Source organism: Ilyonectria robusta, assembly GCF_021365365.1.
Source record: "Ilyonectria robusta strain PMI_751 chromosome Unknown BGZ61scaffold_40, whole genome shotgun sequence".
NCBI lineage: Eukaryota > Fungi > Ascomycota > Sordariomycetes > Hypocreales > Nectriaceae > Ilyonectria > Ilyonectria robusta.
This window is the reverse complement of record NW_025764474.1, coordinates 281713-301683: the sequence shown is the minus strand read 5'-3', so window position 1 is coordinate 301683 and position 19971 is coordinate 281713. Positions and strand designations below refer to the sequence as shown.

Genomic DNA, 19971 nt, shown 5'->3' with positions numbered 1-19971 from the left:
GCCCGCTCCCGAACCCCCTCCCCGCAAAAGTCGCCATGTCGGCTCCTCAGCTCAAAGATGCTTCGCTCTTCGTGGGCAAGAACTGGCTCGACAACCAGTGGGTGGAATCCGAGTCGGGCAAGCGATTCGACGTCACCGGTATGTTTCTTTGACTCTTTGTCATTGACTCTTTGTGCTCCCTTGAAACCCATCGCCACTTGCTCATGCCTCCCTCCTCATCTAGACCCGGCGACCGGCGCGTTAATCGGATCCTGTCCCGAGTCCACAGCCAAGGACGCCGAAAAGGCCATCCGCGCCTCCGCCATTGCCCTGCCGCTCTGGCGCTCGCGCACCGGCCGAGAGCGCGCGCGCATCCTGCGTCGCTGGTACGACCTGGTCATGGAGAACAAGGACGACTTGGCCACCATCATCACCTGGGAGAACGGCAAGGCCAAGCCCGATGCCGTCGGCGAGGTCGTCTTTGCCGCCAGCTTCTTGGAGTGGTACGCCGAGGAGGCGGCTCGCATCTACGGCGACATCATTCCCCACAGCAATGGCAGCTTCCGCACGTCTGTCTTGAAGGAGCCCGTTGGTGTTTGCGGTCTCATCACCCCGTGAGTTGGCCATTGTAGCACCAAGACCTTGTACCCCCAGGACTCTCCATTAATTAAACTGCAGATGGAACTTCCCCGCCGCCATGGTCACCCGAAAGGTCGCTCCCGCTCTGGCTGCTGGTTGCACCGTCGTCATCAAGAGCGCCGGTGAAACCCCCTTCGCCGCCAACGCCCTGGCCGTCCTCGGCGAGAGGGCCGGTGTCCCCCCCGGCGTAGTCAACATCGTGTCTGCCCTCAACAACACCCCCGAGATCGGGCTGACGCTATGTGAATCCGACATTGTCAAGAAGATCTCCTTCACCGGCTCCACCCGGGTCGGAAAGATCCTCATGCGCCAGTCCAGCGACACCCTCAAGAAGCTGAGCCTCGAGCTGGGCGGAAACGCTCCCTTCATCGTCTTCGACGACGCCGACCTGGACCTGGCCCTCAACGGCGCCATCATCAGCAAGTTCAAGTCCTCTGGCCAGACCTGCGTCTGCTCCAACCGCATCTTCGTGCAAAAGGGCATCTACCCCGAGTTCATCCGCAAGCTCAAGGAGGCCGTCAGCCAATTCCAAGTGGGGAACGGGTTCGACAAGAAGACTACGCATGGCCCGCTAGTCACCCCCGTGGCTGCAGAGCGAGTTTCTGGTCTCGTCGAAGACGCCATCAAGCTCGGAGCCAAGGTGGAGATTGGAGGCAAGAAGCGAACCGACCTGGGTAAGTTGACCAACACAGCCATTCATTCAACTAGCTAACCAGACTGCTACCAGGCCCCAACTTCTACGAGCCAACCATCCTCAGCAACGTCAACGCCAACATGCGACTCGTCTCGGAGGAAATCTTCGGACCTGTCGCGCCCATCTTCCAGTTCGAGACCGAAGACGAGGTCATCGTGGCTGCCAACAACTGCGACGTTGGATTGGCTTCATACATCTTCACCCAAGACATCAACCGTGCTACCCGTTTCACCGAGACGCTCCAGTACGGCATGGTTGCAGTCAACACTGGCATCATCTCCGATGCCTCTACTCCGTAAGCTTCCTACAGATTATTTTATTCCTTTAGAATCCAGGCCACTAATTTTTTCTCTGCTGCAGTTTCGGCGGCATCAAGCAGTCTGGTCTCGGGCGTGAGGGCAGCAAATATGGTATTGAGGACTACCTTCAGACAAAGACAATCGTCACGGGTAACGTCCAAGTCGTCCATCGAGCATACCTATAAGTGTTTGGGGAAGCAAATGCTGCAAACAAAAAGTAAAATCAATGGTTTGGAATTATGAGGGGGTTACAAAATGTTATGGCAAGTCTTACGATTATCCTATCTTATTGAATGAAAAGCGTGATCAGTTCCCCTTGGCCCGTTGTCAAGTTTTGAAATAAAGTATGAAGTACGGACCAACGCGCTAGAAGCGACACATGGTTCAATTGTTCACATCGGTATCTGTGCACAACATTACCGGCTCTAAATCCTGCATGATAAATTAAGGGCACTGAGACTGAGCACAGCCTTGAAGAGGTGGATCCTTTGCATCACGGACATCAAAAGTGGCACGGACTCTCTATTTTCGTCTTTTAACTCCGATCTCGAAGGATCTCAGATAGGCTTCGGCACGCCCGAGCCGCCAGGGACCGAGCTTTGCCGCGGATTTCAATTTTCCAGATTGGGTTTTTGGCTCGGTAATCTCCTTAGAATGACGACCAGGGAATTTCCATCTTCACCAACCTATCATTTTTAGTTCATTGATGCGTGCACTGTAATTACGGCATGTCTCCGATGAAGCGAATACTCGGTGTTATGGGTACAGTACACTCAGTTTTTATCGTGATTTATCAGGAAAGCATCACTACAGCTTGGTCCATGCCGGAGCACCACTGCCATCACACGCCTGTGCACCGGTAGTTCTTTCATAGCAGCCGACGGAATGTTATTCACCAGAGACAATGTGTCACTATCACCCCTTTTCCCTAACGTCGTGTTTTAGACTTGTCAATCGCCTTACTGCCAAGAGTATTCCATTGCCAATGCCTCTCTCGTATTCATATCCTTGCTTCCACCAGGAGGTCTGTGCCGGTGCCAGGTACCGGGTCCCCGGGGTGAGGCTCCTCGGGGAAGCCCCCCTAGCTCACGGAGCAATAGATGCCGAAGCTTCTCTTATTTGCCGGGACAATACAAATCATTAGACCGTCATTGGTTAGAAATGAAGGGCTTTGTTCCTCTGGGTTTCATCTGCTAATTGCGACACGTGGGCTGCCTCTCGCACAGAAGCCAGAGTAGGACTAGGAGAATAGGACTAGGGTAGGCAATAATCACTTCCATGCGATGGGTGCTAACCGAAGATTTCTAACATTTAGGTTTTTATTCTGGCCTAATGATGTACAACTAGAAAATAAGGGACTCGTTTCGAGTTTGCCCTATGACTAAAGGAAAATACGTAATTATTACCGTGTAATGAGTGTACTGAAGCATCATGCTTCTCTCCCTGCCTCTGCCCCAACTCGAACCCTCGTAAATGAATGTGTGCATCGATATGTCATGATACAATTATACTCCAGAATCCTCCTGCTCAATCTCGTGCTCCTCTTGGAATGTCTCCCAATGGGTGCATACCTCGTCCAAGAGATCGCCGTCTGTAATCGCCGCAATCTCGTCTCGACGCTCAATGAACTGGACGGCGAACCCTTCCGACGTGTGCCATCCAATGTGGCAGTGCATCAGCCAAACACCGGGGTTGTCCGCCTTCCATGCCATGACCAAGAAGCCAGCAGACGGGAGTATGGCGGTGTCTCTTCGCGGCGGGTTGGACGTGTTGAGCGTCACTGACGAGGAGTATGAGCCCGAGCCTTGGGCGAGGACGAAGAAGTCGTGCCCGTGGAGATGGATGGGGTGGGGGACGGTCATGGTGGTTTGGATGACGAAATAGACCCATTGGTTAGGGGTGCTGAGCTCGATGACCGCATCGTCCGTCTCATGCTCAGTTTCGCCCTCCATGATGTGCTCAAGGGTAGGCGTGGCCCAATCCACAAGCATGCTGGTGCTGTTGAGGTACCACTTGAAAAGACCAGCCGAGTTTCGGGAGACGGAGGCAGACTCCAGGTCCTTCCAATCAGCATCGGAGACATCGTGGGCCACCCATGGGACAAGCTTCAGGGTTTCATCGTCACAGCCGTCAGTGTACGCGTATCCCTCGGTTGTAGGCTCAGAAGCCTCGTCGCCGTAGTACACAATGGCCTTGATGTTGCTGGCGCTTTCGTTGTCCGAGCATGCAACCTGGGGAATGGCTCGCATCCAGAAGTTGTCTGCCACATCGCCTTGGTCGGCAGTCACGATGATGTCGTATCGCTGGCCTGTTTGGTGTTAGTTACCAGTCAACCAGAAGAAAAACGAAACACATACCCATTGACAGGTTTATAATGTCAACTTCGAACGGCTCAACAGGCACAAGATCAGCCGCAATGACAGTCATTTTATGATTGTCAATGGAGAATTTCCAATGCGTGTCAATGGCCGCGCCGACAAGTCTCAAGCGGTGTGACTTGCCAGCAGTAAAAGATACATCGAATCGTTTACCAGTTGTGACGCCATCAGCAGTCCATTCGTTTGTGCCGTTGATGAGACCATTGTCCAGCGTAGGGGGGCCACCTGTTGCAGCTTTGACGTAAAGTTCGTCAACGGTCTGGTGGTCCCAGTCGTTCAAGAACACCACGCCCAGGTCCTCGTCGTAGTTGGCAGTGGCAGGACCGTTGATGATAATACCTCCAAAAACGCCCTGGTAGGCCTGAAGGCCGAAGTGGGAGTGGTACCAGGCTGTGCCATACTGCTCGGCCTTCCAGGTGTAAGTCATTGACTGACCAGGAGCAAGAGGGCATTGAGTAATGGCAACCACGCCGTCATGTTGGTTGGTGTGGTTCTGGCGGATACCATGCCAGTGGACACTGGAGCCGTTCAGGGACGTGGTGAGTGAGTTGGTAATGTGAATGACCATGGTATCACCCCAGTCGGCAAACAGGGTAGGCCCCGGAATAGATCCGTTGACAGCCATGGCGGTCCGTGAGATTCCATCAGGGGCCACAGTGACGTCAGTCAGATCGAGCCAATACTCTCGGATCCTTCCTGTGTCGACGACTTCTGTGGTGTAGTCGGTGTCAATGTCATAGTCACACCACTGAGACCGTGTGCTGGCAGTGTTGCCCTCGCATATATTGGTCTCTGGCGTTGAAGTGTCACTAGATGCCAACGCAGTAGAAGTGCCACTGGATCCAGGTGCAGTAGAAACACTCCTGGCTCTGAGCTCAGGAGAAGTCTCACTGGATCCTGGGATTGTGGTGACATCCTCAGCAGGTGGTAAAAATGGCGATGATGAAACGATGGAGGCCGCTGAGAGGGCTAAAACGAATGAAGAGAGAACAGAGCGCATTGTGCTGAGAATGAGTGGTCACAAAGACAGAGGAACTTGGTTGAGGAAGATGTTGGTTGAGAGGGCTCTGAGAAAGCATTTACCAGGAGCAGACCTCTCTCAAGTTATACTTCAACTCAATGGACCGATCCAGGAGGACTTATCCAGGAGAACTAAGCCAAGAGTATCAACACAACGTTCCATGAGAACTGAGGTAACAAGACCAACGGCAACAACGGAACGGAGTGGGTTGACGACGGAGTTGCAGCCGTATCAGCACACCAGGTCAGGGTCCACGAGACCACGGCCTAGTTCCTCTGCAAGCCCCCATGTAAAGGCATACGCAATTCGTCTCATTTGCATCTCGTGCCGGCGCGGGTGAAGAAGTTTTGCGCGCCTATAGTGTGGACCGATATGGCGTCGATGCAAAGTGGGTAACTCCGGAGAGCCGCCTGGCGCCCCCGGAATCCATAACGGTCGTACGGAGCATGTTAGGTCAATGTTATGACAATGTTGTGTCAATGTAACGCTGCCGGCAGTTGGTAGGAACGTGCCCGTCCAGCGGAACCACAGTCCTACATGTCGAAACAGGAGGCCCGTGAACGCAGCCGCTGCGACTCTGCATCCGCGAGCCCGGCATTCCTGCTTGCGGGGGGACGCGTATGCTTCTTTTGCCCAGGGGTCTTTGGGCCGTCGTATTATCCCAGGGCGCGATAGGCGAGACGGCTCGTTTGGTTCGGCTCCCCCATCATTTTCAATCTGTTATAATTAATCCCGGTTTCCGCGTACGATAAGCGCCCCCGTCTTGGGCTCCCCGGCGCCATGGTGGAGTCACCGCAAGCCGGAGACAGGGACCACGCCGGCTGGGAAAAAAAGGGGTCCGCGTGCAACACGACGGTGATATCGTTTGCTCCGGCCATGCTTTGACGCAATTCCCACGAGCGGGTCTCTGCAAACCATCACATATGACTCGTGAGCGAGTTGGCGACTTGGTGACGCGGCCCCTTTAACACCTTACCCCCCGGCTTATACCAGCGACCTTGGCCATGTAGCGTTGACGTACGGTCCAACCTCTGTTCAAAAACTTATTTGAATCCGAACCAGCACACCTGTTTGTGACTAGATTTGTTTCTGCCGTGTCCAACTCATTCTGCAACCTGATTTTCACACCGACACTTTCTACCCTTAGACATGCATTCTTCTCAGCTTCTTTCTGTCTTGGCTGGCCTGGCCGTTGCGGCGCAGGCTGCCGTCTGGCCGCGATCCACCTCGGACCCATTCCAAATATACGCCTTTGGTGATGGCATCGGCGGAGTTCCTTTGATTTCCTCTGGAAGTGAGTAACTCCTCATTGTGATGCACAACTCGTGTCTAATTGATCAAGAATCGGCATACATTGGAGACTACTCGCTCCTCAACGACACCGAGGCGGCTCCTGTACTCTGTAAGTCACCTCCCTCAATTGAAATTCCAAGACTCTAACACCGTCCTCAGTCACTTCTGATAACAATGGTGTTTGGGTTGGCGCCCCTAACACGACGGGCTTTGCCGACTCGAGCGACCTTCCCACCTGGTCCGACTTGTGCTTCTACGTGCCAAAGTCTTCATCGTCCTCGCATGCCGTTGGTCTGGTTGATATTTCTGCGGGCAAGAATGCCACTCTTGTTACCAGTGGCTTCGACTTCTACGGCACTTTGGCCTACCTCACCGGGGCCAGCGGTCAGATGGTGACACTTTGGTATGCGGTGCCTTCTGACACGGAGGGATTGTATTCGTTGCGCTGGAACACCACTGGAGAGAGTGTCGATGGCGCCGTCCTTCTCACTCTCAAGTCATCGCCACCTTCCAATGCTTAGGTGGCAGAGTCTCCGCATAGAATGCTGCAGGAACACAGTTACTTGTTGCCCAGTAAGAGATCAGAGCAAAGGAAAGGTGCCGGACCGGTTGTGCATTATCATAGAGTTTACCCTTCGAATGTCATTGTATTCCCTGAAACTACTCCTACTCTGTATATTTTGCGCCACAAAATCCCTTCCAGTTACCACGCCCGCTCAAGTCTAATAATTCAAATGGGTCGATCTTTTCCCCAGGTTGAGTTCATACTTTCCCCAAACCTCTCCAGGCTCCCTGGACCAACTGTTGGTCCCAAAATAGTTAGCTGGACCAGGTACGATGCAAGATGGATATTATGACTAAAACCAACGAGACTCGAGGAAGATGACAGGTGATAGATGATAGATGCCCAACTCCTCTTCACTCCACTAAATCAGATACGTCCGTTGCCCCGGCCGGGGTGAATGCAGCTTCCTTGTCCGACGCGGAATGAGGCGAACAACTACACCACACCCGCGCTTAAGGACGATTGCAGCTCAGCCTTTCATTTGTCACCTGAATGATGCAGTTCAAACGCGTAAGCATCTCCTTAGCTTCCAACTAAATCCGGGCCGTCCCGCTCAATCTGCGAGTTCGCGCCTTTGCCCTGAAATGGGTCTCGTCTCTGCGGCCACGAAAGTGACCTGCATACAGTCCTGATAGGGCGTTCCTTAGCGATTCGCGACGGAACTAGGGGGGCTCCAACCGAACCCACCAATAACGTCTGCAGAATCCTACTGCATAGTCGTAATGACGGTTGCATTCAGCAGCAACGCGACCAACATCAATTTTGACAATGACGAATGCCGGGCAGGGGCTTGGCTTTATCGTCACGAGGTGCCTCACCGCCCCATCGGCTATCTCGCATTGGCGGAAATGTCCCGTTCCAAGATATCAAATCGATGGAAAGCACGTGGAATTTGACTAATGTGATTGCCAAGATCTCGGACTGACTCCCACAACCCGAAGAGTGACCCGAAACGTCTACTTGCAGATTTGCCAAAGACTATTGTTTGTAGTTCCAGCCAAAGTCGTACGATTTAATCGGTATTGCGACGATAAAGCAAGCTGTTTTTTGGTCCTGACGCTTGCTTAATGGATAGTCTCTGCGAAAAGATAGTCCCCGGAGCATACAGTCCGGGAAGGATGTTGGAAGTTGTTTTGGGCAACTCGTATGAGATGAAGACGTGAAAGTGCTGGGTAACACACACACAATTCGTATTTCCCGCTCATTAATCAATGCATAAAAGGAGTTACCATGTGCATAAAGAATATACGCCGCATTTGCATTAGAAGAAGAAGTCGTGTTCACATAACACATCCGGCAGACCCGGAGTAAGCCTAACGACACAGTATTGGGCTAGCCGTAAGCCCTGTCATGATAATAATTGACGATTATTTCCGATCGTGACATGCCATGTGTCGCCGTGACGTCAACTCAATCCAGTACTCTCTGGTTGTTCCTATATTTAGCCTGTCATCGATCTAATATTGCTCGGAGAATTAGGACGGGAAATGCACATGCCGCTGTGTCGCATTGGCTACTACGTTGCACTGACCGCCATGCCTTTAGGCAGAACCACGGCTACTTCGAGAGGCTGAGTAATGAATTCGATAAGGCGCTGGGTATACCGTCTATAACAATGATGCAAATGTCTAAAGCTTAGCGCCCTTGGCTTTCCTCGCCTGCTTCTCCTGGTCTCTCAAAAGCCTTCGCAGGATCTTGCCGCTTGGGCTCTTGGGAATGACGTCGATGAACTCGATTCCTCCCTTGAGCCACTTGTGCCGGGCCTTGTGGTCCTCGACGTGCTTGTGGATGGCCGCCGTCACGTCGCTGTCGGACTTGCCCTGGGCTTCGCTCGCTTTGACGACGTAGGCCTTGGGCACCTCGCCAGCCCTGTCGTCGGGGACCTGGATCACGGCGCAGTCGGCGACGAGATGATGGGACAAGAGATGAGCCTCGAGTTCCGCGGGCGCAACTTGGTGACCCTGTACATGGGTTAGTGAGTGAGACGAATTCGGTCATATCAAGAGACAAGCTTACCTTGACTTTGATGAGCTCCTTGATTCGGTCCGTGATGACAAAGTGCTCGTTGCCCTTGGGGGATTTCCGGACCAGCACCTCGTCGCCCGTCCTCATCCACCGACCGTCCTTGTCATGGACAAAGGTTGAGGCTGTGGAGTTTTGGTTGTTCAAATAACCCAAAACGACAGTCGGGCCTTGTACGAACAGCTCGCCGGGAGTTTCATACTCGGTGACCTCCTTGCCGGAGGAGTCGATGAGCTTTGCTCGGAGTCCAGGTAGAAGCGAGCCCGAAGAGCCGGGGAGGATGTCCAGCTCGCTGGTGGACGTCACGACGGGTGATGTCTCAGTCAGGCCTAGTTGCAATGGTTAGCAAAGCAGAAATTTTGTTAGAAAACTCCTCAAACTCACCATATCCCTGACACAAGTTCCAGTTCGGGTACACTTTCAAGATGTCATTCATCGTCTCCATGCCCAGCGGAGCGGCGCCGCTAAACGCAAATCGCACTGAGCTCAGGTCGTATTTCTTGCACAGCTCCTGATTGCTCAGCATTTGGATCAGGATCGGGGGCACAATGGCCATCTGCTCGATGCGGAATCTCTGAATGGTCTCGAGGAACGACTTGAGCTCGAAGCGCGGCAGCACGACCAGCTCGTCGCCGGTGGCCAAGGCGTACAGGCCGTTGACGACGAGGCCGTAAATGTGGGAGAAGGGCAGGAGACCGAGCATGACTTGGGTGTCTACTGATGCGGCATTGCGCCCAGGTTGGTCGTATTGTTTTATCATCATGACGTTGGATATGACGTTGTGGTGAGAGATCATGACTGCTTTCTTCGCGGTGTGAGTACGTCGATTGCGTCGGTTACAGGCGTTGGGCCAGTGCACTTACAGGCAGGCCAGAGGTTCCACTGGAGTAGCACAGGTAGGCGACCTGGCGAGCTCCCTGCCCCGGGGTCCAATTAAGGGGCGGGAGCTCTGGCAGGGCCTTGCCCTCGTCAACCAAATCATCAATCGTCTTGAAGGGCACCTTCTTGTCGCCCGGCATGGGCAGAATGAAGATGCGCTCGTGGGGGATTCCAGCGGCCTTTGCGGCGGCCAGGGCGGTCTCGAGCAGCGGGACGCAGGTGAAGAGCGCATTGGCGCCCGACGATCGAAGCTGGTGCTCCAGCTCGGGTGCTGAGTATGCGGCGCTGGCGGGGGTCGCGATGGAGTTTAGGCGGTGGACGGCGTGGGTAAGGGGGAGGTAATCGATCTAGATGCTGTCAGTCGAGGCGCAAGGGCCGGATAAATGGCAAGCCCACGGACCGTGTTGAGCGAGAACAGGCCAACGACGCGATCCCATTCCGTGCCATCGCAGATGTCGTAGCCGAGTCGCTTGCCGATGGCGCGCGCCATGAAGTCCTCGCGCTGGAGGACCTCGGCCATGGTGTACGTCTTGCCGGTGATGCCGCACGTGAAGGGGTTCCGGGCCCTGGCGACGGGGTAGCGGCCATATTTCTCATTGTTGACGAATTCGGCGATGGTGATGGAGTCTGGGGGGTCTGGATTGAAGGTGTTAGGTTGCGCGGACAATCGCGGCGGGACAGTGCGGCGAGGAAGCTTACCGTGGGGGAGTTTGGGGAGGGATTCCGACGGAGTGAAGACCATTGTGACTCGGGAGGGTCCTTGAGGGGCCGGACAGAGAAAAAGGAACGGCTAGGGGAATAAACGGTGTCGTTGGGGGATCTAGAGTCGAGACGCTGAAGGAAGACAAAGAAGAGAAGGCTGGGAGAAAGTAGCAGCCAGGGTCGGTGAGCGGAAGACGGCGACGAGCTGTCTCATAAGGACGGCAGCGTACAGCGCCCAGCGCCCAACCGCAAGCTCCGGCCGGCGCATCCATCCATAACCGCCAATGCCGAAATAGCGAGCCTTGCCTTCCCAGCTACCGAGTTATCGCCTCCGCCGTCGCTGTGCCTCCGCTTCGCATCCGCTGTGCCGCGCTGTTCGCCATGCTGGCTTTCTCCCCCAAAAAAGCTGGGGAAGTCCCGTTCTAGCGCTTGGAGACGGCCCCGCATTCTCCGCATTATGTGCTACAGCGCTCCACAGCCTGGCGGAGATTGAGATGATGTCCAATGGGCTTCCTCGGGATGGCGTTGCTGGCCTTGTTGGGATTGTTCCTCTGGCTCCTCTTTTTCTTCATCGTCCTCGGTTTGTTCTTCGTCATCGGTCGCTCCGGGGGTTCAGGTACGAGCGTGGTGCCGGCGTCCGGGTCCAAAGTCCTCTGTATCAAAGCTCTTCAGCAGTCCAATATAGCTAACCGAGGCTCCCACTCCAGCCACAACTGCGCAATCGTCCCAGCCTGCTGCGACATCACTGGCCCCTTGAGTTTGTGAGTACACTCTCGCTGAAATTCCGCGACGGGAACATCCCCCAAGCGGTCGTCTGGCCCTGTCAACCGACACTTGCAATGGGTGTGGCGCCGTGGGCTACTAAGCTAAAGCGCCATCGTGTGGTGGGTCAAACGCCTCGGTGCCTCGGTATGCCCTCGCACCCACTTCGCATCCACTTCTGCAACCTCGGCGACCGTCACGATACCTCGAAGCGACCCATCTCAGATCCGCAACGTCATTTTGGCCGCGGAGAAGTCTTGTTAGTCACCATCACCGGCTTCGTTACAGGCTGTCGTCCAAATAAGCTCCTTGAACCTGCATACGTACAGGCTGCTGTCTAAAATCTCACCCGTATGACACCCGTCCCATCAGAAGCGGATAGGAAATTTTAGAGAGAAGCCCAGACCAGTCACTCACCCTGGCATATCGTAGTTGAGTCTAGTAATAGTAATATTAGAGTTGTTAACAACTGGGTTATCCACACATTTGGGAAAGTTCTTTTGTGAACTGGCGGCATTGCTGCTGAGGACCAATCCTGTTACGACACAACTCTTACAAGGTAAAGGATAAAATAAAACAAATAAAAACCCCTACATTTGGCAATAAATGAGTGGGATAATAATATGTACTCTACGCTTATGTACCTATTTATGAATGAAGTAATTAATCTCTCATGATAAATCATTTAACTTTTTTTTGCAAGATGTAGGGTAGGTAAAATCGAGACGCTTATGTAAACACATGGTTAGCCAGTATCCTAATCTTGCTTCCTTGCCAACCCTGGCGGGGTGGGGCAACATCAACAACCACCTCACGGATGAAAGCCCATTGCAAGACGACGTATTGTTACGAGACGAGGGGCTGACGAATTGACAACTCAAGGGGATACTGCGTCGAATTCAATACCCATGAGAGATGACCGCTGACTATAATATCATCTCCGAGTGGCTGTCAACCATCCCAGAGTTCGCGGACAACGCACCCGGGAGGCATCACAAACGACTACCATCCCCGCCAATGTCTAGCGACGACGCGTCGCCTTCAAAACGGCCATGCCCCGATCCCGATGCAACGCCGACAAAGCCTCGCGCTACAGGTCCTATGGGGAAATCTGCACCTTCGGACGGCTTAGGCGATGGCAGCAGTAATGCCTCGTCCCGTTCCTCATCCAAACGGAGCCGTAGCAGTCCCACGAAGGGCCTTGCGTTCTTGCGCATTGAGCACATTATTGTCCATAGGTCGTTCCGTGGGCAAAAAGCACCACCACCAGCTCTTAAAGAGATTGTGTGGCATATCAAGCAAGACGCATTCGGGATGGACATTTTCTCACCTTCTGATATTGTGAGCTCACAGTTGCATTGCATTGGATCATTGAACTGACTAGTGATAGGATGTGATTCGAGCGACCGCGAATCCCATATTCGATGAGCTGCTTGATACACCTCGTCTGGTCGACTTGACCGGCAAACGGGAGGAATTAGGCAAACTGCCAGACATAGATACCATCCTAAACATCTGGGAAGAAGCCCAAGACTGCGAACTGGACGGTCATTCAGAGGCATCCTGGAACTGTGCCGTCCACTATCCCCTGCTGAACGCCGCGCTACGGCTGGCCAAAGTTAATCAACCAGATGTCCAGAAACAGGTTCAAATCAAAGCCTTTAACGTGTGCGTTCACCCAATGGTCCACCTACTGGAATGATTACATGCTAACACGGGGACCAGCACGACCGCCCAGGTGCCAAGGCCGTATGCTACATACACAGCTAACACCAGCTACAACAAACGCATTGATTTTTGCATTTCTATCAAGCCGGAAAGGGAATCGCCGTTGAGCGATGCTCTGTATCGTGTTGCCCAGCAGTCTGCGCATCTCTCCGTCAACCATACAGACTACACACCCCTCATCAACAGCCCCATCAGTCTGAGCATCGAGACAAAGCGGACGGGCCAAGATTGGGAGGCTGCCCTGCAACAGGTGAGTACGTGGATGGCAGGCCACTGGAAGCGGCTCCGTGAGCTCGCGCAAGAGTCCGGCGCAGAAGGGTTGGAATTTCTCCCTGGAATTATCATACAGGGGCACGACTGGATGTTCATTGCGGCTACCCAGGGCCGCGTACTTGATGGCAACGACCGAGAGACGATAATCTGGAGCAAGATCCCGATTGGATCCACAGATGGGATCCAAGGTATTTGCCAGATCATTACTGTTCTGCAGAGGTTGGCTACGTGGTCCGCTCAGTCACATTGGCCTTGGTTCCAACGCACTGTGCTAGGTAGTGGTGACACCTGATGGGAAATCCTTAATGAATTACGAATGATGGGGTTTAAATAAACTTAGGCAGTACAAACTAAAGCTTCCAACAAGGACTTGTCTAAATGTTCATCGAATTACACTATCTTCTAAGTCTCAGTGAAGGACTTTATGATAGCATCCATGTGTGTTTTGTATTGTAGGAATATGTAAAGTATCGTTGCCATGATTGATACTGAGTGGTAATCTCATCAGGGCTTTTGGAGTGGAACGACAACCGAGAGAAGAGACTTCACGACCGCTTGTCTGTTCTGGGAGACGAGGCCCCCCGAGAGAAAGCGGAAAGAGATAGTTGGGGGGAATATCCCTCACGATTAACCGAGTACCAACCTTCCAAATGGAGACGAATTCCAGCCCCAGGGAGATGAAAAGGAATGTGATTAATCCGATCGCTGGAATGACTGATGCGAGTATAATCGGGGCACCCTACTGTAAGAGGGAACTTGACTGATACTCCCTATTTTCAGACCTCAGATAATCCAACCCCGGTACACCGAAAAACAGGAGAGGAAGGCAGATGGTAAATTAACTACCAAGAGCGATTTATTATACTTTGATGCAACACCTACATCCCCATATTATACCTTGCGTTTTGGATGCTCCTAAGGGTATATTCATGCACCGCTTGGCAATGACCCTTGATGATCGTCTAGCCAAACAGATTCTCTCGGGGCTCAAGAAACGAGGCGGCAGGCAACTATCAAGCACAATACCCTGGCTTGTGCATCTCAGCTATGTCTATGGTGACCTGCGGTTAGCAAATAATTTCCTTACATGGGAAGAGGTAGTTAAATCGGGACATTTTGACTGTGCAGTCAAGATAGGGGAAAGGCTTGTAGTTTTAACTGTTTTATTCGGCAAATTATATTCAAGGTAGGAATGTGATATGTTGGACCTGGTGTCGAGCAATTCTCCCTTGGAGATTACATCTAGACATTAAAATTTGGGTATGGACCTTGACATGAGATCGACCTTCGCGTTAAAGTTCTTCGACTCAATATGAACGAGTTCCCATCTCGGAGATACTCGCTTTGGTATGATGGTGCGCTGGTGTTAGTGGCGAGTGCGGTTCTGTCGTGTTGTTGAGCAGGATAGGAATGAGCGGAACGACTCAGTAAAACAACACAACTTGTAGAGACAGGGAAAAGCTGCGATTAGTATGTATCGTATTAGATGCCAAAAATCAGACGGCGCTCTGCCATATATGCGATCTATCTAGGCCCTCCAAACCAGAGGAAATGCCGTTTTAAATACAAGGTCTTCGTAAATGCTGTACCCGTCTATACCAGGTTGAATCCAACTACAAAGGCGCCAATGACGACGAAGATCCAGCTCGTCGGCATTGTGCGCCAGGCGCCTGAGTCGTCGTCGCTGTTGCTCGAGTTGGCGCCGGCCGTGACCGTGACAGTCGCCCGCGCCGGCCCAAAGGTCTGAGTCGTCACCACGCCGGTAGTGCAGCCCTGCTCAAATGCAGGGCATGATGTGATGGTGAAAGTCGTCGTGTAGGCCCTGGTGGGTAGACCGGCCGTCCTGGAGACCGCTTCCTGTGATGGGGTTAGTCGAGTGTATGCTTGGGCTCACCAAAGTATCCTGAATGAGGATCTTTGGAGAGGTTCAAAGGATCGGGAACTTACAGTTTCACTTGCACTCTCAGTGACAGACGGCCGGTCAGTGACATCGCTCATCTTGCAGTTGCCCGTCACAGAGGGAACGGCATCGGTGCCCGACCCAATGGCGACAATGTCGTCGTCACCGCAGTTGGCGGCCTGGGCGACGTGCACATTCTCATTGTCCCAGTCGAAGATGAAGTACCCGGCCCGCAGCACCGAGTCGCCGAGGATCTGCTGGTCCGAGGTGACGACGATGCCAATGTAGCACCAGGTCGAGGAGCCGAGGTCGAGGATGAAGTCGCTGAAGGGCACGCGCACAATCTTCTTGCCGAAGCCAAAGTCGACGCTGCCGGCGCGGTCGCGGTTCGAGCACTGGGTGACGTAGTAGCCCTCGCCGTCGTCCTGGGCGTCCAGGGCCTCGAGGATCGGGTAGGCGGCCGCGTAGTGCATGCGCGTGATGGTGGTGCCCGAGTCGAGCATGACGTTGCTGTCGGCCTTGTCGAGGCCGAACTCCTCCGACTGCGAGAAGGTGATGCCCAGGCTGGTGAGCGTCACGGCCAGGCGGAACTCGCCGGCCTCGCCGCGGATGATGGGCGTCTTCTCCAGCGCGCCGATGAACTTGTTGCGGTCCAGGCCGCCGTAGATGACGGCGCCCGTCTCGGCCTCGGAGTGGCGCAGGTCGAGGGCGAATGCGCGGCTGTTGATGAGGCCCTGGTCGGCCATGGACGTGAGCACCAGGCTGTAGGGCTTGTCGCTATCGAAGCCGGCGCGCAGGTCGGGGGAGAGGCCGAGGATGCCCTGCGAGATGCCATCGCTGGTCTCGACGATGCCGAACGTCTGGTTCGTGATGTTGGAGCCGCCGAAGCCCAGCGTCTCGGTGTAGTAGCGGATCGTGGCCGATGTGTGCGTCGTCGGGTCGGATGCGTCGCCGTAGTTGATCGTCTCCTTGCCGAAGGGGCCGATGGGCGGCGTGCTGGACTTGTCGGGGTTGTACTCGCCAAAGGACTTGCATTGCGCTTCTTGTTCCAGCGAGGGGGCGGTGTTGCAGTCGGGGTTGACCCAGAGCTCGTTGGAGCCCGTGTCGACGAGGACGACGACGGGTTGTGGCGGCGTGCCGAATTCGACTGGTGATAGTAGGGTCAGTCTTCTGCAACAACATGTCTGCAGGGGGGATCCCTCAGGTTTGATAAAACACACTTTCGGCCGCGTAAAAGAACTCTCGGTTTTCCAATTGCTGCAGGATCGTGCCCTCTTGTCGCTTCGCCTTGTCCTTCTTGGGCTTGTCGACCGTGCCGACGGGCACCGAGAGGAAGCCCTTGCCGGCGACGGCGCGAGGGAAGAGGGCGGCTTCGGCGCAGGAGCTGCTCAGCACGGCCAGGGCCGGCCCCCATGTTGTCCACCGCATCTCGAGTCGCTTTGTGGAGTCGTTGGGCGTCGTTTGTCGTTGGTCTGTCTGCCGTTGGTTTGTCTGCCGTTGGCCTGTCTGTCGGATCGGTACAGAATAGCAACAACAGTCGCGGACGGGAGCTGCGGACACGACCAGGGCCTGCGACGAGCTTTATTTCATTTTAGCTACTGGATCTGGACTATCCGTCCTACGTACAACCACAAACTAGACGCATGGATCCGGGTGCGACGTCCCATCTCCTCCTGTACGAGGTGCGCCAGCCGTCACCACCGCCCGCGCCGTCCAAACAGGATCTGCGTCGGGCCTCCTGGGCCTCTCGCCAGCCTTCGATTGCCCCTGTCGGTGGCCCCGGTGGCGCTTCGCCCCGGCTGTGCAGGGTCACGGAGGTGCACTAACGGAGTGCTGGTGGTGTGCCAAGCGAGCCTTAATTGGGGAGCTGAAAACCATCGCCAAACACATTCGGCCTCCTGTCATCCCGGGGCTCCAGGTTTGGGCGTCGGAGCACTGCAGCTATGAGCGGTATCTCATTAGCCGCTCGAAGCACGGCGCTGTGTCTGGGTTAAGCATTTGGAATGCACGATCCCGTCCGCCCCCAAGACGACCAAATGCAGTTTCTGTCTGTGGCGTATGGCAAAGAACATGCAAGGTACGGATGACGGCGTCTCGACGACATGACTCGGCCTGTCTGGTCTCCTCGTCTCTTCAATCCTGTCGCCTCATCTGCTATTGACTTGGCAAAACCCACTCACCCGACAGATGATCAACAAAGCCCAGCAACAGACTCTTGATCTCGTCCCCGTTTCACCTCGAGGCGTGATCCTTTCTATTCTCAGCAGGCCCCCTCCCCCCGGCTCCGCCTTACCGGGCAGCCTAACTCGCCTAAGTGAGAGATTAGCGCTTCTGCGACGAGGCGATGCTCCCTTGCTGCTTACACGACCTTACCGGAAAGCGGACAGCCAAGCATCTGGGCAAATCGCCGCTGACATGCTGCCATGATCGGTGACGCTGCTGGCTTGAGCCGCCAAGCGTCAGTGGCGAGAGGCCACCGAGATTATGCCGTCTCAATACAATAAAAAGCCATCATGGACAAATGCGACTTGCAGTCGAGTTAAGCTGTCGGGGCTTGCCTTGAAGGTTCGAGCCGCCCTGGTTGACCAGAGCCTGTGCGGACTGAAAGACATGGGACACGTGGGACGCGCCAGGTGGAACCTGGAACCTGGCTCCCTGGAACCTGGCTCCCGTGAGTCTGTTTCTCACCGAAGGACGATCCGCGTAAGTTAAGTGACATAATCAACATCCATGAACAGACGCTTGGCATCATGCACCCAGTCTGGTTTTGCTGTGAATGTCATGATTTAATCTGACGATGGCTTTTCCTCCTCATTACCAACCCCAACCATTGGCGTCTGCTCCATACCAAGAAACACTCGCAATTGAGCGCTACATGGAGGCTCCCTGTTGGTTGTTGTAGACCGAGATGGCATTTCATCTCCACCATACAAACCTACAGTACGTAGTCCAGTCACCCAACGCTCCACCGCAACTGAATACGAGCACTGCCAAGCATCATCGACGTCAATCTGCATATTATTTACAGCCACCGCTACTCTCAATGCGTTGCTGCTCTGCATTTCACTGAGCTATTTCTAAATAGTACATGTTTTGAACCGTAGTGTACAAGCCGGACAACACTGACACTCTGTTGCCTTTTCCATAACTCGTCGTACACTCTGTCATGTCCACTGGCAGAGCCTTCAAGCACTCTTGGCAGTGCCAGACACCAACAGCGCAACGCTGCCCATCTGCCTCCTCACGTCCTCCTTGTTGACGTCGTGCGTGTCCTCCACCTCTCCCCATTGCCCAGTCTGCCAGTCCACCTCCAAGCTCGTAGCCACGGCCGCATCCTCGACGCCAAACTTCTTGCCGGTGTTGAGCTCGCCCTTGCCGACGGAGCCCTCGCTCCACTCGGAGACGAGCCGGGCCGCGGCGATGAGGCTCTTGCCTGCCAGCACGCCCCGCTCAAGGCCGGCGATCTCCCAGGAGTCGAGCCCAGTGATCCAGCCCTGGACAACCTCGCGGACGCCAGGCGCCTGTGCCTGAGGGGAGATGGAGTGGCCGTCCAGGACAGGGTTGATTGTGACGCCGGGCCAGACGTGGGTGGTCATGAACGAGACAATCTCCTCAGCCGTGCGCTTCTGTACATCCCGTAGTCCCTCTCCGGCATCATTCCTCAAGTCGTGCTCTCCGGTCGGCGGCGCCCAGCAAAGGATCGAGTCGGTGTCCAGATACTTCAACAGAGTCGTCGCGATACCGGCTCGGACCTCCGAGGTCGCAGATCCAGCCGCCACATCGGCCTCCGCAATGTCAAGCGCTCGGCATATAAGACTGGTAAGCGGGATCAGGTGCTGTCTAGTCGCATCTTGAGCGGACGTCAGGAGGTCCCATTCGAGAGCGAGGGCAGAGGCGAGGTCGGGCTTCGACAGCGGGAGACGAATGATCTCCTTCGTATTGGGATGTCGAAGAGGTCGGGTATCAAGATGAATCTCATAAGCGCCTGCTCAATTGTCCTGATTAGCCAACTGCCATATAATCCTCAATTGCTGTCCTGCCGCAGCCATTGGAGACGGCGATCCATGTCGTAACTCACCGTCCACTTCTTTGACCGCAACATCCTTCCAGAACCGCTTCGTCAGAGTGCCAGTCTTGCCAGCGCTCACACTGCGAATCTCCTTGGCATGCTTCAGCATCTCCGCCTGCTTCCTCCTCCGGGCGACACGCTGGTGCACATTGACCTCGGCCGCGGTCGGGGGCTCCGGCGGCGCGGGCGGCGGGCCGGTGCCGACGATCGGAGCGACATTGGCGGGCTTCGCGACCGTGGAGTGAATCGGGCGGAGGAAGACGGGGGCATTGACGAGCCGGGGCGCCAGCCGCATTGGCAGTCGTGTCGCAACCTTCATGATGGGTGGTTTTGTGGTGGGTTGTGGTGCGAAGGTCGGCGGAAGAGCTGCGAAGCTGGAGTGCGAAAATTGGGTCCGGCTGAGGGGACGCCGGAGTGGATATTCGGTGTCGAAAATGATGTCACAGCGAATGTTGAATGTCAACCAAAACACGACACGGGAATTTCTGAGTACACCTAGAACTTTTAGTCGGAAATCTAGATTATAGAATCTGTGTTGGAGCTATATCCGAGGTTCAGATGCTGGTTGTAGAGCTGACATGACGTGGTTTGACGCTCAGAGGTACTTGTGCATACTCCATACATTCATGTACGGAGCTCATCCACCCTGCGGGTCAGAGAGTGATCCTAGAACAAGCCACATGTCGGATACTGAGAAGACAATTTGTGATCCAAGATTGCTTTTCCAATAAGAACGCCGGACTTGTCTCCTTTCGTCATTGGACTCAC

General features: G+C 54.5%; 9 protein-coding genes across 9 annotated transcripts; 5 read left to right on the top strand and 4 right to left on the bottom strand.

Moving 5' to 3' along the window:
* Nucleotides 1-35: 35 nt before the first annotated feature.
* Nucleotides 36-1796, top strand: BGZ61DRAFT_485821 (aldehyde dehydrogenase domain-containing protein; the record flags this gene model as incomplete). The annotated part of the gene is made up of 5 exons (XM_046249759.1): nucleotides 36-138; nucleotides 224-593; nucleotides 658-1292; nucleotides 1346-1607; nucleotides 1673-1796. The coding sequence occupies 5 exons, from the start codon at nucleotides 36-38 to the stop codon at nucleotides 1794-1796; spliced, it is 1494 nt and encodes a 497-aa protein (XP_046095833.1).
* A 1320-nt stretch (nucleotides 1797-3116) lies between these two features.
* BGZ61DRAFT_370161 (Cupredoxin) lies at nucleotides 3117-4989 on the bottom strand (the record flags this gene model as incomplete). The annotated part of the gene is made up of 2 exons (XM_046242000.1): nucleotides 3117-3919; nucleotides 3969-4989. The coding sequence occupies 2 exons, from the start codon at nucleotides 4987-4989 to the stop codon at nucleotides 3117-3119; spliced, it is 1824 nt and encodes a 607-aa protein (XP_046095832.1).
* Nucleotides 4990-5964: 975 nt separating this feature from the next.
* BGZ61DRAFT_566774 (uncharacterized protein) lies at nucleotides 5965-6909 on the top strand. Its single transcript, XM_046255940.1, has 3 exons — nucleotides 5965-6304; nucleotides 6353-6405; nucleotides 6444-6909. Exons 1-3 carry the CDS (start codon nucleotides 6160-6162, stop codon nucleotides 6822-6824), a joined length of 579 nt encoding a protein of 192 aa, XP_046095831.1. The 5' UTR covers nucleotides 5965-6159; the 3' UTR covers nucleotides 6825-6909.
* A 1405-nt stretch (nucleotides 6910-8314) lies between these two features.
* BGZ61DRAFT_465245 (uncharacterized protein) lies at nucleotides 8315-10627 on the bottom strand. Its single transcript, XM_046247556.1, has 6 exons — nucleotides 10469-10627; nucleotides 10170-10405; nucleotides 9754-10116; nucleotides 9275-9695; nucleotides 8885-9219; nucleotides 8315-8829 (listed from the first exon to the last, which is right to left on the bottom strand). The coding sequence occupies exons 1-6, from the start codon at nucleotides 10509-10511 to the stop codon at nucleotides 8497-8499; spliced, it is 1731 nt and encodes a 576-aa protein (XP_046095830.1). The 5' UTR covers nucleotides 10512-10627; the 3' UTR covers nucleotides 8315-8496.
* A 348-nt stretch (nucleotides 10628-10975) lies between these two features.
* On the top strand, nucleotides 10976-11574 carry BGZ61DRAFT_485817 (uncharacterized protein; the record flags this gene model as incomplete). Its single annotated transcript, XM_046249758.1, has 2 exons — nucleotides 10976-11228; nucleotides 11279-11574. 2 exons carry the CDS (start codon nucleotides 10976-10978, stop codon nucleotides 11572-11574), a joined length of 549 nt encoding a protein of 182 aa, XP_046095829.1.
* Nucleotides 11575-12250: 676 nt separating this feature from the next.
* BGZ61DRAFT_540186 (uncharacterized protein) lies at nucleotides 12251-13526 on the top strand (the record flags this gene model as incomplete). Its single annotated transcript, XM_046254875.1, has 3 exons — nucleotides 12251-12574; nucleotides 12624-12901; nucleotides 12959-13526. The coding sequence occupies 3 exons, from the start codon at nucleotides 12251-12253 to the stop codon at nucleotides 13524-13526; spliced, it is 1170 nt and encodes a 389-aa protein (XP_046095828.1).
* A 556-nt stretch (nucleotides 13527-14082) lies between these two features.
* BGZ61DRAFT_370158 (uncharacterized protein) lies at nucleotides 14083-14424 on the top strand (the record flags this gene model as incomplete). The annotated part of the gene is made up of 1 exon (XM_046241999.1): nucleotides 14083-14424. A coding segment is annotated over one exon (342 nt), but the record flags the coding sequence as incomplete, so codon positions are not given.
* A 274-nt stretch (nucleotides 14425-14698) lies between these two features.
* On the bottom strand, nucleotides 14699-16747 carry BGZ61DRAFT_465242 (aspartic peptidase domain-containing protein). Its single transcript, XM_046247555.1, has 3 exons — nucleotides 16355-16747; nucleotides 15182-16281; nucleotides 14699-15091 (listed from the first exon to the last, which is right to left on the bottom strand). The coding sequence occupies exons 1-3, from the start codon at nucleotides 16560-16562 to the stop codon at nucleotides 14828-14830; spliced, it is 1572 nt and encodes a 523-aa protein (XP_046095826.1). The 5' UTR covers nucleotides 16563-16747; the 3' UTR covers nucleotides 14699-14827.
* A 1211-nt stretch (nucleotides 16748-17958) lies between these two features.
* BGZ61DRAFT_403711 (uncharacterized protein) lies at nucleotides 17959-19606 on the bottom strand. Its single transcript, XM_046243112.1, has 2 exons — nucleotides 19213-19606; nucleotides 17959-19119 (listed from the first exon to the last, which is right to left on the bottom strand). Exons 1-2 carry the CDS (start codon nucleotides 19520-19522, stop codon nucleotides 18320-18322), a joined length of 1110 nt encoding a protein of 369 aa, XP_046095825.1. The 5' UTR covers nucleotides 19523-19606; the 3' UTR covers nucleotides 17959-18319.
* Nucleotides 19607-19971: the final 365 nt, after the last annotated feature.

What these genes read in the sequence shown, in the direction of transcription:
- BGZ61DRAFT_465245 (XM_046247556.1), bottom strand. Translation starts at nt 10,511, where the DNA reads ATGGTCTTCACTCCGTCGGAATCCCTCCCCAAACTCCCCCACG. An exon ending in GTGGAACCTCTGGCCTGCCT is followed by an intron (nt 9,696 to 9,753) that starts GTAAGTGCACTG and finishes CACACCGCGAAG; the next exon opens with AAAGCAGTCATGATCTCTCA. An exon ending in GAACTTGTGTCAGGGATATG is followed by an intron (nt 9,220 to 9,274) that starts GTGAGTTTGAGG and finishes CATTGCAACTAG; the next exon opens with GCCTGACTGAGACATCACCC.
- BGZ61DRAFT_403711 (XM_046243112.1), bottom strand. Translation starts at nt 19,522, where the DNA reads ATGAAGGTTGCGACACGACTGCCAATGCGGCTGGCGCCCCGGCTCGTC. An exon ending in TGCGGTCAAAGAAGTGGACG is followed by an intron (nt 19,120 to 19,212) that starts GTGAGTTACGAC and finishes ACAATTGAGCAG; the next exon opens with GCGCTTATGAGATTCATCTT.
- BGZ61DRAFT_566774 (XM_046255940.1), top strand. Translation starts at nt 6,160, where the DNA reads ATGCATTCTTCTCAGCTTCTTTCTGTCTTGGCTGGCCTGGCCGTTGCG. An exon ending in TCCTTTGATTTCCTCTGGAA is followed by an intron (nt 6,305 to 6,352) that starts GTGAGTAACTCC and finishes TAATTGATCAAG; the next exon opens with AATCGGCATACATTGGAGAC. An exon ending in ACGACACCGAGGCGGCTCCT is followed by an intron (nt 6,406 to 6,443) that starts GTACTCTGTAAG and finishes TGAAATTCCAAG; the next exon opens with ACTCTAACACCGTCCTCAGT.
- BGZ61DRAFT_465242 (XM_046247555.1), bottom strand. Translation starts at nt 16,562, where the DNA reads ATGCGGTGGACAACATGGGGGCCGGCCCTGGCCGTGCTGAGCAGCTCC. An exon ending in GTTCTTTTACGCGGCCGAAA is followed by an intron (nt 16,282 to 16,354) that starts GTGTGTTTTATC and finishes TACTATCACCAG; the next exon opens with TCGAATTCGGCACGCCGCCA. An exon ending in CTGAGAGTGCAAGTGAAACT is followed by an intron (nt 15,092 to 15,181) that starts GTAAGTTCCCGA and finishes ACCCCATCACAG; the next exon opens with GAAGCGGTCTCCAGGACGGC.